General features: G+C 38.2%; 1 protein-coding gene across 1 annotated transcript; it reads left to right on the plus strand.

Annotated features, from left to right (window-relative positions):
• The first annotated feature begins 2,188 nt into the window (after nucleotides 1-2,188).
• Nucleotides 2,189-14,770, plus strand: inpp1 (inositol polyphosphate-1-phosphatase). Its single transcript, XM_007248307.4, has 6 exons — nucleotides 2,189-2,557; nucleotides 9,885-10,090; nucleotides 10,320-10,380; nucleotides 11,422-11,622; nucleotides 11,707-11,881; nucleotides 13,395-14,770. The coding sequence occupies exons 1-6, from the start codon at nucleotides 2,479-2,481 to the stop codon at nucleotides 13,894-13,896; spliced, it is 1,224 nt and encodes a 407-aa protein (XP_007248369.3). The 5' UTR covers nucleotides 2,189-2,478; the 3' UTR covers nucleotides 13,897-14,770.
• Nucleotides 14,771-15,047: the final 277 nt, after the last annotated feature.

A 15,047-nucleotide genomic window follows, 5' to 3' on the forward strand; every position in this document is an offset into this window, starting at 1 on the left:
TTTAATTACATTGTAAATGAATACTGAATTCATTCAGACTATGAAGGAACACATAAGGAATCATGTACTAATTTAAAAGTGTTAAACAAATCAATATACTCATTCACTCAAAGCATTTATGTTCTTTTATCTTTATGTGCTATTAACTCTGTATGCCGGTAACTCTGATGAACTTATTTTGTTTAACAGAGGTAACTCCTGTATGTATGTATGTATGTATGTATGTATGTATGTATGTATGTATATATGTATGTATGCGTAGGCCATATTTCACGCTTACGGTCAGGTGTACTAAACTGTGACTTTGAGAATTTGTGTTCTCCTGCTCCAGTTTCATTTCATATGCATGTTTCTGATGTGTTTTAGCAACACATCAGGAAGTTTTTGAGTTTACACATACGCAACATTTTAGTGAGAATTCCAAGCATATCTTAGTACATGAGGCCCCTGGTATTTCTTTACTGGGGCAGCCCTGATGAGAGCCAGTTTCATCCTAACATTTTTGATGGTCTTTGCAACTGCACTTATTATGCATAATGAATAATGAAATTATTCAGATTCATTTCTTAAAGTAATTTCTTTCTTTAATTAGTTCAACAGTTATTGCCATAATATGGATTAGAACATTACTCAAATAGGGCTAAACACTGTATACCAACTGTACCTCTTTACAACTTTACCACTGATGCTCTCAAACACATTCAAAGGCAAGAAATTCGAGTAAATAATTTCCATTTTTTGCAAGTTCTGCACAGCTGTTAACTGAAAGCCATTCCAGGTGACTCTACCTTATAAAACCTTTTTGTTATGAGAAATCAGTTGTTAGGTGGTAGTTTACATATATGTAGATGACTTACTTGCAGACACAGACCTAACCAAAATATTTAAATAAATAAAGTAAGTTAAAATGTGGAAATATAAAAAAATTAATAAATGAGAGTGATTTGGAAATACAAAAATAAATGTACATATACATACATACTACTTTTCCCCCCTTTCCCATGTTTATTATTTTCTTCATTGTAAATTAATAAATGTTTTTATTTTATTTACAGGTGTTATTTGAAAGATACATACAGTGACTGGTATGTTTCTTATTAGTTTTGCTGTCTTCACTATTAATCTAATGAAAAGACTTTTGACTGGCACTGTATATGCAGTGGCTTGAAAAAGTTTTTTTTTGCATCAAAATACTATAATAATAAACAAATATAACCCGAGTAAATATATAAAAAGCAATTTTTAAATGATGATTTATTTTTTTAAAGGAAAGGGAAATGTATTAGCCCTTGTGAAAATGTGTTAATCCCCCCAATAAATTAACTGTGATTAATCACACTTTTTGGAAAGCTGAGTTCAGTTTCAGTACTAACCACAAACAGGTTTGATTACTCCCAGACCTGTAGAATCAGGAAATCCCTTAAATACAACCTGTCTGACAACATAAAGCAGATAAAAGATCTCAAAAAGCAAAACATTATGCTGCAATAATAAAAAAAAGATGGGAAAACAAAGTCATTGATCACTTATCATTCTGAAAAAGGTCATTTCTATGTCTTTGGGACTCACAACGGACTACAGAACTGCAGGTCTCACTTGCCTCAGTTAAGGTCACTGATTTAACTAGAAAAGTGCATTTCCTGAAGGAAACGCAGGATGGTTACGCAGCTAAAACGGCTTCCACCATTCGCTATGCTGATCATTGCTATGGTGTTGCTAAGTGGTTGCTATGGTGTTATTAGTTGGTAAATGAATGCATGAACAAATAAATAGAAACATTAGAAATATAAGTTTATCTATGGAAATAGATGTGTATATTTATTTATAATATGTAAATATACACTAATTTGTACATAATACAACCTCTGTAATATAATCAAGAGGAAGATGGATGATCTCAGCCATCAAACCAAGCGGAACTGCTTGGATGTTTGTACCAGGAGTGGCATAAAATTATCCAAAAGCAGTGTGTAAGACTGGTGGAGAAAATGTCACGAAAACGGTGATTAAAAAACAGGGTTGTTCCACCAAATATTGATTTCTGAACCTATAAAATTATAGCAAAATAGCAAAATCAGAGAAACTGATTCAGAAACTGAATTGGTCTCTTATTTATTTTTTCCAGAGCTGTGTATGAACTGTAGAAATCCTAATGTTGGGCAGCAGGGGGAAGCCAAAGCAGCCGCGCACAGAAGCCCCGCCCCCTGCGTTGACGTAGCTCGTGGGAAACATTTCTTTCCAGTGGTGAAAATCTACAGCCATCTACCTGATCAGATCTATAGATCCGTGGCGCAGATACTGATCGATTTATAGAGAATGAGAGCGCGGCGCTGAGACCCGGGGCGGCGGGCTGGTGTAGACTTGCGCTGTTTACCTCCGGACCAGAGAGAACAGCACCCTACAGGAAACAGCGCGCGCGCACACACACACACTCTCTCACACACACACCCACACCACACACTCTCTCACACACAGCGGATGAGTGAAGAAGAATTCAGCTGCAGTCCAGAGCGAAAGACCCAAAACCCGGAGCAGCTGAATAAACACCAGAGTCCAGGTGAGCAGGGAGTCGATTCTGAATCGGTTCTGATTCGTTTGTTTCCTTTAGAACTAGTTTAAACAGAGCTGTAGGTCAGTAGGCTGTACAGGTACAGGTGGGACAGTCAGCTCTACAGACTAAAGGTCTCAGTATGTAGTTACAGCTGAAGCAGTGAGTGTCAGTTTTGTTGGGTCATTATCAAAATACTGTGCCTTTTGGGCTGCAAATCTTTTTAAGTTAATTAATTCTTATTTTTTTAACTATGTAAAATATTTATAACACTTCAGACTTCACAGGAATCATATTTTCCAGCTTAGTCACTTTTATTTCCTGTCATGCTCATGCATGTTCATGTATGTGTCCACCCTGGTGTTGTGCCTTATCATTTTGTATCTACACAATGTATTGTGACACAGTAATATCGTAATATATATTAAAAAAAAAAATCAAAAACCTTTTAGGTCACGTACCACCAATAACCAGACTAACATTTCCAAGTACTAATACTACTTATTTCACAGGAACCCATGTACCACACATGCCTATACACAGTAATCTAGATCTGTAATCCACACATATACAGCACATCTCATATCTTTGGCCAGTTGTTTTTTTATCTGTTGTGTGGCGCTTGCTCACTTTTTTATTTATTGTTTCTAGTTAAAGCAGTATTCCTACTCAGACTGAATCTCAAAAGGATTTTGACAAAGGAAAGTAGTATTTTCTACATTGTTTATCTGTTAGCAGTAATGCAGAATCTGATGTGAACTGTTGGTTGATATAGAACAGGGGTGTCAAACTCATTTTGGCCGAGGGCCACATTGGCATATTGGCTGTCCTCTGAGGGCCAGATGTAACTTATAAATGTAATAAAAAGTAACCAAATGTAATATAAAATGAATGTAATTACTCCTTAATGTTAAGTAACTCTCAATATATTATTTATTCAATCAAATATTACAGTTGCATGGAAAAAATGTTAGCTTGTTGCTCTATTAACATAAATCCTTTTAATTTGTCATGTTATGAAATCCAAAAACTCCAATCAAGAACCAAACTAGTCAAGTGAATAGAAATGACATCAAGTTATATTAACTTTGATCAAAACGTTTGATGCTGAAATAAGGCTTAATAAATATAAAATCAAAAATTGTGAGCTGTTAAGAACATGTGACAGATTTAGCATTTCCTCAGATTTAGCAGTTCCTCATCCAACCACTAGTAGGAGCTGCAGCAGCAGCATCACAAGCCCGCAGTCTTTACTGAGTCAGAGCTACAGCCCAGCCACGGGCTACAGGGCTCAGCTGAGCCAGTCTGGAGCGTTTTTAAAAATTTTAAGTTCTTCTGTGTATGAAATAAAGGTTTTAACCCCACTAACCGGATAATACAGCTCTCTACAGTTCATCTTTCAGCCCAAGCAGCTAACAGCAGCAGTTTAGAGCAGCCGTCACGGAGTCATTGCTCGGATTACATTATAAACAGGTCAGTTAGCGCGCTGCTAACCTCATGATGTTTATACCTACGGAGTTTAGTGGATACACCACGGCTGCAAGGTTAAACTGTTGAAGGCTACTGAAGACTATTAAAGGCTATTGGAGGTTATTGAAAGGGTTATTGGGAGCAGAAATCAGTAAAGGCTGGTTAGGTAAGAGATTCACGTCCTCGTCCTTTGCTGTGGTGAAACTGCGACTAGCGCTATCACAGTGATGTTTATTAACGTCATTAAAACAGATTTTGTCAGCTATTGTCATAAATATTTACACACAACTTATATCTCTCCTTTATTTTGGTCAGAAACACTCTTCGTAACACAAAAGGCATACCGGTCTTTCGCCTTGAAGCACAGCCGTCCGTCTGCATCAACTTTTCTTTTTCTGGACATTATGGGATAAACATTTGTATGTCTCAATTACACCCGCGCCTTCCCTCCGGCAGGGTTTCCACACCAATGACTACACTGCTGTGTTGTAACTTCGCGGGTAATACAATCGACAAGCATTGTGGGAAATGTAGTTTTTGGTCAAAGAACGCTTCTGACCTATTTATTATAGACACTAAGATCTTACAAGCTCTCACGGGCCACATAAAAGGACGGGCCTTGTGTTTGACACATGTGATATAGAATATCTTGTGGCGTTCCACAGGGTTTTACTGTAGGGTCAATGAAACTGATGTTAATAATAATAAAACTGTACTTCTGAGAGTGAAGGACTGAAGTGTAGCTTACATACAGGTTCTAGCAGGCGATGCACTAAACACACACAAATGTAATGTTAGGAAAATTACAGGTGGAAACTTTATATTATATATTATATTTAATGCAAGCAGATTTTTTTTTCTGCGGCAACAAACCACTTTATTATTATTAGACCATCCCTTTAATTTTTGTAATGTCCTTTTTAGTCACAAAATGTCTTAAAACATCATCACTTTTTTTTTTTCTGTTCTTACTAAAACATTGTTTATTTATTTGTTGCCTCAGGGCAACATTATGCAGCTAGAACATTTTGTTGACAATAATGCCAAACAGTGGCGGTTATTATTTTCCTTTTAAAAAAATGAATAAATCTGTGCCATAATGGGCAAATATCAGTATTCTGTTTTTAATTGTTTTTGTATAATTGTTTATGCTTGCAGTTTATATGCATGAACTACATTTTCTGCACTTTAGTATTTTGGCAGTTTTTCTTTTTGCAACATAATTAAGTTAGTGTTGTTTACAAAATAGACAAAGGTTTACTTTTGTTTCTATTTAATGTTTGAAGCAATTATACCAAATACATCTTTAACACTAACATTATATTCATTACTTCATTGTCTTGTGTGGAAATAAGTCACAGAAGGCAGTGCAGTGGGCAGTAATGATGGTGACCAGCGGCACCCACCTAGTAATGCCTGTTGGAATACACAACACATATCCACATGCATGGTTCATGGGACACCATACTGGTTCCTACACCATGTGCAATATCAGTGTAGGAGTTTATTCATCAATTTTTTTGTTTCTAATTGTACATTGCATTAACCTCAGTGCTTGCAGCGTCATGGAGTATCCAAACTCAGTGGTGAACTTTGCAAATCAGATTTGCATTAGATTTGTGTGGAACAAAAAACAAAAATGATTCAGGGCCTTGAGCTGTTTGGATTATAATCTGGTTATTACTGCAAGACGCTGCATGTTAGTTAGCAATACATTCATTTAGACAAGACAACCTTGTTCAGAGTGGGGGTTTGAGAGGAACTTGTTCAGAGTGGGGGTTTGAGATGAACTTGTTCAGAGTGGGGGTTTGAGATGAACTTGTTCACAGTGGGTGTTTGAGGTGAACTTGTTCAGGGTGGGGGTTTGAGAGGAACTTGTTAGAGTAAGGGTTTGAGATGAACTTGTTCAGAGTGGGGGTTTGAAAGGAACTTGTTCAGAGTGGGGGTTTTAGATTAACTCGCTTAGAGTGGGGGTTTGATAGGAACTCGTTCAGAATGAGAGTTTGATATGAACCTGTTTAGAGTGGGGGTTTGAGATTAAATTGTATATAGTGGGGATTTGAGATTAACTCATTCACAGTGGGGGGTTGAAATAAATGTGTATAGAGTGGGGGTTTATTATTAACTTGTTTACAGTTGGGGGGGTTGAAATTAACTCGTTCACAGTGGGGGTTTGAGATAAACTTGTATAGAGTGGGGGTTTGAGAGGAATTTGTATAGAGTGGGGGTTTGAGATGAACTTGTTCAGAGTGGGGGTTTGAGATGAACTTGTTCAGAGTGGGGGTTTGAGAGGAACTTGTTCAGAGTGGGGGTTTGAGAGGAACTTGTTCAGAGTGGGGGTTTGAGATGAACTTCTTCAGAGTGGGGGTTTGAGATGAACTTGTTCAGAGTGGGGGTTTGAGAGGAATTTGTATAGAGTGGGGGTTTGAGATGAACTTGTTCAGAGTGGGGGTTTGAGAGGAACTTGTTCAGAGTGGGGGTTTGAGAGGAACTTGTTCAGAGTGGGGGTTTGAGATGAACTTCTTCAGAGTGGGGGTTTGAGATGAACTTGTTCAGAGTGGGGGTTTGAGAGCAACTTCTTCAGAGTGGGGGTTTGAGATGAACTTGTTCAGAGTGGGGGTTTGAGAGGAATTTGTATAGAGTGGGGGTTTGAGATGAACTTGTTCAGAGTGGGGGTTTGAGAGGAACTTGTTCAGAGTGGGGGTTTGAGAGGAACTTGTTCAGAGTGGGGGTTTGAGATGAACTTCTTCAGAGTGGGGGTTTGAGATGAACTTGTTCAGAGTGGGGGTTTGAGAGCAACTTCTTCAGAGTGGGGGTTTGAGATGAACTTGTTCAGAGTGGGGGTTTGAGATGAACTTGTTTAGAGTGGGGGTTTGATATGAACTTGTGTAGAGTGGGGGTTTGAGATGAACTTGTTCAGAGTGGGGGTTTGAGAGAAACTTGTATAGAGTGGGGGTTTGAGAGGAACTTGTATAGAGTGGGGGTTTCACATGAACTTGTTCAGAGTGGGGGTTTGAGATGAACTTGTTAAGAGTGGGGGTTTGAAAGGAACTTGTTCAGAGAGAGGGTTTAAAATGAACTTGTATAGAGTGAGAGTTTGATATGAACTTGTTTAGAGTGGGGGTTTGATAAGAACTTGTTCAGAGTGGGGGTTTGAGAGGAACTTGCACAGAATGGGGGTTTGAGAGGAACTTGTTTAGAGTGGGGGTTTGAGATGAACTTGTTCAGAGTGAGGGTTTGAGAGGAACTTGTTCAGAATGGGGGTTTGAGAGGAACTTGTTCAGAATGGGGGTTTGAGAGGAACTTGTTCAGAGTGGAGGTTTGAGAAGAACTTCTTCAGAGTGGGGGTTTGAGATGAACTTTTCAGAGTGGGGGTTTGAAAGGAACTTGTTCAGAGAGAGGGTTTAAAATGAACTCGTATAGAGTGAGAGTTTGATATGAACTTGTTTAGAGTGAGGGTTTAAAATGAACTCGTATAGAGTGAGGGTTTAAAATTAACTTGTTCACAGTGGGGGTTTGAAAGGAACTTGTTCAGACTGGGGGTTTGATATGAACTTGTTCAGAGTGGGGGTTTGAGAGGAACTTGTATAGAGTGGGGGTTTGAGATAAACTCATTCACAGTGGGGGTTTGAGATGAACTTGTTCAGAGTGGGGGTTTGAGATGAACTCGTATGGTGTGGAAAATCAAAACTAATACAGATTCTTTGGGGACTATTTTTTCCCGCTCTACACAATACATGTTTAAATGTATCCTTCCAACCGTTTAGTGACATGCAATTTTAAGAACAGTTTTAGAGACAGCATATTCATAGAATTCTTTTAAAACAGTGTGTCAGGGATCCGTGTATTCATCAGCTTCTAGTTCAGCATATTTCCCAGCAGACTTTCTGTGTTATGACCTTTTTTATCCCACTGTGGTCCTATGATACTGGGTTAATTCTGACTGGCTGTCCCAGTTCAGATGATATTTTTATTTCCAGTTTGACCTGATTATTGTCTTGAGCCAGAGCGCTCAGATCCACAGCTGTAAGCTCACCTCACTGTCTAACTGTTTAAACAATGAGATTTAGGATCTACAGTAAGTCGTACTGTATAAATAAACACGCTTATTATTGTTATTAATGTCTAGTGCTGATGTATAAACATTAATGAGATATTTGCAATAGAAGTTGTAACCCACAGCAGTGCTAAATAGGCCTGTCACTATTAGCTGTTTACAGTGGCTTGCAAAGGTGTTCATATCCCTTACCTTACAACCACAAACTTGAGATTTTAAGTGGTAGACCAACACAGTATGAATGTGAAGTGGAACAAAAGGGATGCATGGTTTTCAAAATGTTAATCAAATAAAAATCTGAAAGGTGTGACGTGCAGAAGTATTCAGCAACCCTACAGTGGTGTGAAAAGGTGTTTGCCCCATTCCTGATTTCCTGATTTTTTGCATGTTTGTCACACATAAATGTTTCGTAACATCAAACCAATTTAAATATTAGTCAAAGACAATACAGGTAAACACAAGATGCTATTTTTAAATTAAGGTGTTTATTATTAAGGGAGAGAAAAACCCAACCCTACATAGCCCTGTGTGAAAAAGTGATTGCCCCCTTGTTAAAACATACGGTCACTGTGGTTTCTGACATCTGAGTACACTAGCCTCTAGCCACACCCAAAATGTGTGTGTGTGTGTAGGTGTGACAAACATGCAAAAAATCAGGAAATCATGAAGGGGGCAAACCCCTTTTCACACTACTGTATATTGATATTTAGTAGAACCTTCTTTTGCTGCAATTACAGCCTCAAGCTTTTTGGATATGTTACTAGCAGCTTGTGGATCTAGAGACTGAGATTTTTTCCAATTCTTCTTGACAAAATAGCTCAAGCTCAGCCGTGTTGTATTGAGAGAGTCTGTGAACAGCATTTTTCATGTCTTGCCACAGAAGCTAAGTGGGATTTAGGCCAGGACTTTGACTGGGCCATTCACAGAAACAAAATATTATTTTATCCAAACCATTCCACTGGAGCTCTGTATGTTTAGGGTCATTGTCTTGCTGGAAGGTGAATCTCCTTCCCAGTCTCAAGTCTTTTTCAGCCTCCAACAGGTTTTCTTTCAGGATTATTCTGTATTTAGCTCCATCCATCTTTCAATCAACTCTGACCAGCTGCCCTGTCCCTGCTGAAAAAAGCATCCCTACAGCATAATGCTGCTACCACCATGTTTCACAGTGGGGATGTTGCGTTCAGGTTGATGAGCAGTGTTATTTTCTGCCACTTATAGGACTCTGCATTTAAAGTGCAGAACTAATAGTTGTCCTGTGAACAGATTCCCTCACATAAATCTTTTGCAAGCCACTGTATGTTTGGATGATATATTGTTAAAAAAAATAGTGATAAATGATATACCACTGAAATCATGTTAATAATACAGATAAACATTTGTGAAAAGCATTTACTTTTAATTAAGAATGTTGGAACATACCCTTAATGTGTGCACTGGTGATCTCCCAATTATAAAGCCCGCTGCACCACTTTGGAGCTCTTAAGCACGTATGGTTGTCTGGGGCAGCTCTAGCAAGCCCACAATTTGACAAACTGACTACTTAGAAAAGTGAAGTTTTATAACAGCAGCATTTTGAAAAGCAGAGATGTCCTGTTCTAGCTGTTCTACTGCCTGTTAAGAACCTTTACACATTTTAAAGAATACTTTAAAGGCTTGACGCACCTTTTATGCACCTGTTAGGACTGGGTGTGTCTGAAATAACTGAACCCACTTATTAAAAGTTCATATCCACACACCTTTGGCTACATAATGTGTGCTTCCATATCCTAATAACCACTGTGTTGTGTTTTTTTGTTGTGTAATTGTCAGGTATGGCAGAGTTGCTGCGAGTGCTGCTCAGTGTGTCGGAGAAGGCGGCAAATGTGGCTCGAGTGTGCAGGCAGGAGGCGGCACTGTTCGAACTGCTGGTTCAGGAGAAGACTGGACCCGACAAGAACAAGAAGTTCGTCCAGGACTTTAAAACACTCGCCGACGTTCTGATCCAAGAAATGATCCGACACGATGTCTGCGCTCAGGTATCTGAGCCATGTTAACTTTTCAGTGTGTGTATACTTTGTTTGTAAAGTGTGTGTTTGTGTGTATAGTGTGTGTGTGTGTATAGTGTGTGTGTGTGTATAGTGTGTGTGTGTATAGTGTGTGTGTGTATAGTGTGTGTGTACAGTTTGTGTGTTTGTGTATAATGAGTGTGGTGATATTGAGATAGGATCTGTATATTTATTCTGTGTATTTGATCTGCTGTGATAGTTCCCAGAGCTGGCTGGATTTATTTACGGAGAAGAATCAAACAAGTTCGAGAATGGACTCGGTGAGTTCACACCTTCAGTTCACATAAAATCACATATAATGTTTTTATATATATTTTTAAAATTGTATAATGTATTTATTTATTAATCAATTAATTCATATATTTTACTATGTAATTACCTTATTTATTTATTTTTCTAATTTATTTATTTATTGATTGACTTTTATGAAATTTCCTTGTGTTGTTATGGTTTTAACTAATTAAGTAATTAATATATTTATTTATTTTCATTGATTTATTTATTCATTATTTTATTATAAAAAATACATTGCTTTGTTATTTTTTTTGTTTGTTTGTTCAATTATTTATTTATTTTTCTTTTATTACTGTCTTCATTTTTTTTATTTGTCCCTATTAAACTACATAGTTTTTTTATAATTCTATGCATAGTTTATGTATGTATTTACCATGCAATTACCTTATTACCTTGTGCATTGTTTGTTTGTTTATTTATTTATTTATTGTTTCATTAAATTACCTTGTTTTGTTATGTTTTTTTATTTATTAACTTCCATTCATTTATTTATTCTCCTTCATTAATTTTTTTTTTTTTTATCAATTTACATTGCTTTATTTGATAATGTTTCCATTAAAAAACAGTTTTAATTATTTGTCCGCATAATTTTTTTTTGTTTTATATATTTATATATTTTTAAATTTGTAATTATTTCATTTATTTATTACAGCATGACACCATTTAACCATGCAGAACATAAAATAACATATCTGTAAACTTATTTACAATGACCGCTTTAATAAAAAAAATATGGAATACATAAAAAAGACGGACAGAAAAATTCTATTAAACAGTCAATTAATAGAAAGATAAAAAAAATATTGAGATTAAGATACTTGTACTGCAAAAGAGCTTAAATCTTACATCTTGTATGTTTTCATAACAAAAGAATCGCAATTCATTTTAACATAACCATGTTTTTTTTTTTACTGCTGTGCCTGTTATACAGTATGTAAAGGAGGTCTGTTCTGATTGGCTGCTGTCTTTTCATCACCCAACTTACTGTGTGAATTGTTTTTGTCCAGGAGAGAGTGTGACGGTTACGGTCTGTGCCAGAGAAGAGGACACGACTGCCCTGCTGGCCAAAGTTCTGGACGGTGATCAGACGGCTGCATCGCTCCTGACCAAGGCCATCCACCAGGACCTTCAGGTCAAAGACGAGGGGGCGGAGTCTCTGCAGCTCGATCTAAGCCCGACAGATGTTGGTATCTGGATTGATCCCATTGGTAATTAATTTATTAAAAAGAAAACTGTATCATCGTCATGCTGAATCCTGAGTTTTGTTGTTAATAGTGTCTGTGTTTGTGTAGATGGTACCAGTCAGTATATCGAGGGAAAAGAGGAAGAGATGACTGATGAAGGCTTCTGCTCCTCTGGGCTTCCATGTGCGCTGGTTCTGATTGGGGCTTACCTGCGTTCCACTGGAGAACCAGTAATGGGCGTCATCAATCAACCGTTTAACCACAAAGACTCAACAGGCAAGGGGTAAGAGTCCCGTATCAGCACTACACTGTATGTCTGCTATGGCTATGCATATTGGCAAGAACTACAATGTGTATCATGATAAGGGGATGCGATGAGGAAAACTCTCATAGTATAAAAGCACAATATTTTATTAATAAAATACTAAATTAAAAGAAATGTTTACTTTTTTATTTCTAATTTTCTCCCTAATATATAAGGCCAATTACCCAACCCACTCATTAAGACTCTATCACTAGTGATGCCCCAACACCTGAAGGGTAAAGACTAGCACATGCCTCTTTCGATACACACGATACATCGATAGATGCCGAGTAGCATCACAGCGTGCTCAGAGAATGATGTGGGGAGAAAGCACCATCTACCCACCCAGAGAGAGCAAGGCCAATTGCCTCAGGGCCTCGTGAGCTGATGGCAAGCTGCATGAATGGGATTTGAACCAGCGATCTCCCGATCATAGTGCCACCACTCAGAGCTCAGAAATGTTTACGTAATCTAATAATTAGAAATCGTTAGTGTTTTTGAAAAAATCAGTACAGGATTTCAAACTAAATAAATACTTTAAAATACTGATGTATAAAAAAAAAAACCCAGTTTTTATTAACTTCTTATGTGCTAAGTCCAAGAGAGTACAGTAGGTCACGCTTTGTCTGGGTGGGTACAGTAGGTGGTTTTCTATTACCTCATCACTTCTAGTGTAATGATGCTGGTCGACACGGCCTCTGCTGGCTGATGTATCAGAACTGGGGTACATTGTATTGCTGCCTAGTGATGCATTGATTTTTGGCAGTTGGGGAAAAAAGGTGGGGTCTGTCTTCACATGTATCGGAGGAGGCATGCGCTTGTCCTGAGCCTCCAAGTAGAGGTCTGCGCGGGACTGCTTTTTTAAACCCGCTCCTGCCCGTTCTCGGGTTTTTTGTCCCGTTACCGGCCGTCCCCGCAAAAAATAGCTTCTTTTAATCCCACGCACGCCCGCCTCATACACATTTCCAAATTTACTTATTTGTGTAGTTATTAAAACAGCAACGCAGTGCTAAATAGTACTGTCACATTCCTTACCACAGTCCAAACACATGCCATCAGGTGAATTAGAGATGCTGTGTGTGCGTGTGCGTGCATGTGTGTTGGTCCATTCTCCGCTTTTTTCTTGAGGGTTTTCCCTGCATGGGAATTATTGCGTGATTATCACAATTTTCTTAATTATTTATCAATTTGTGGGAGCGGGACTACATGTTAATGTGATCCCGCTCCCGCATCGCCTGGAACAACAGTGTGTCGCAAGATATTCTGACGGGAGTGCAGCCCTCTACCTCGAAGTGTCAGAAGCAATGCAGCATTTTCCAAATTGGGGGAGAAAATGGGATACAAAAGAGGGAGGGGTCTGAACCTAAACCTGTGGATTAGACAAGTAACACTTTTTTCAATAGACTGAGAATCAGAGGCCACATTTCATGATTAATCCTAGCACAAGTATGGTAAATAATGGTTGTCTTGTCTTGTCCTGTCTTGATTTCAGGTGGGTGGGGCAGCACTTCTGGGGCGTGTCCTATGGAGGAGTCAACGCTTGCTCCTTCCCGAATCCCAAACTCTCTCTTGGGAAGAAACGCGACGCCCTCTCGGTGGTCCTGAGCTCCAGCGAGAGACAGGTAGTGAAGGATGCTCTAACGCCGCTGTGTAACTGTCACCTGACCTACGCCTCCGGAGCCGGCTACAAGATCCTGTGCGTCATTCTCGGCCTCGTAGACGTTTACGTGCTCTCCGAGGCCAGCACCTATAAGTGGGATTCCTGTGCCCCCCACGCCGTGCTCCGGGCACTTGGGGGAGGGGTTTCTGACATGGGGGCATGTCTGTCTGCCACCAGCAACGGAAACAAGAGCTTCAAAAGCGAACTCACTTATCATACGCCCCAAGCTGGGTGTCAGGGCGTAGACAAGTGGGCAAACCAAGGAGGCTTGGTGGCGTATTTGGACTTGGCAGTGTTAGACAGGGTTGTCGGGGCACTTGTAGGTAAAATATAAGAGATTTTATCATTAGTTTTATTTGTGAGATGTTTATCTTAGTTATGTATTTTACATTGACATAGATCTTTATTATATCTGGCATTATAGGCTATTGTAAGTAGTCAGAGATTTACAATGTGGTGCCAAAAAAATTATTTTTACAGTGTGTATATATAAATGTATGTGTATACACTTCATCATTAAAGAAATAGTTGCACCTAGAAGGTATCAACCAACAGGAATGAAAGCCCAATGTCACGTCATTACAGTCCTGCAACCAGTGGCCCTACTTTTTTCTGAATGCATGCTACAGTGCGCTATTTCAAAGGAATAATGCTTGTCCACACACTGCTACCATCATAACAGTTACTATGCCATGGCCAGCCAAATCACCAGACCTGTCCTCAAATAGCATTCAGTCTGACACATTTGAATCTTCTTGGTGCAACTACTGTATTTTTTTTGATGAGGAATATATATACATTATACATGTTTCTGCCTGACAGTGACCCTATATATGTATATGTTTAATCACTGTCATACTATGAAAAGATCCTGACTGGGATCTGTATAATTATTATTTTATTAAGTTAGCATACTTTACGTTGATCACATTTATATGTGCATTATTTTTAAACTAGAAAAATGGCTTAACAGCCAGTATACACAAACGTTAAATGTACTGTAGTGAATATATGCATATATGTTGCAATGCCTATTATGTTTTAAGATGCATTATGTAATTATCTTTTTAAAAATAATAAAATTTAAGAAGTATATAAGTAAATGCTACATCTGTAATAAGTTATGTAAAAGAGTAATGCAAAAAGTTTTTTTTTTTTTTAAGTTGTAAAATGTACTCTGATGAACTTATCCTGTGCAACACAAGTAACCCTTGGTCTTTCTTTCTTGGGGCAGTGCTAATGAGAGCCAGTTTCATCATAAGTATATTTTTCTTTACTTAGTTGAGGAGTTTTTGCCATAATATGGATTAGAACACTACTAAAATATAGGGCTATTTATTGTATACCAATTCTAGCTCTTCATAACTTTACAGCTGATGCTCTCAAACACAATAATAGGCAAGAAATTCAAGTAATTAACTCTTGATGAGGCACAGCTGTTAACTGAAAGCGATTCCAGGTGTACTGTTAATTTTTTAAGGAAGT

This window comes from Astyanax mexicanus, chromosome 24, assembly GCF_023375975.1.
Source record: "Astyanax mexicanus isolate ESR-SI-001 chromosome 24, AstMex3_surface, whole genome shotgun sequence".
NCBI classification, from domain to species: domain Eukaryota; kingdom Metazoa; phylum Chordata; class Actinopteri; order Characiformes; family Acestrorhamphidae; genus Astyanax; species Astyanax mexicanus.

Coding starts and splice junctions, on each gene's coding strand:
- inpp1 (XM_007248307.4), top strand. CDS start 2,479: ATGAGTGAAGAAGAATTCAGCTGCAGTCCAGAGCGAAAGACCCAAAAC. Junction 10,381..11,421: donor CAAGTTCGAGAATGGACTCG/GTGAGTTCACAC, acceptor GTTTTTGTCCAG/GAGAGAGTGTGACGGTTACG. Junction 11,882..13,394: donor AAAGACTCAACAGGCAAGGG/GTAAGAGTCCCG, acceptor TCTTGATTTCAG/GTGGGTGGGGCAGCACTTCT.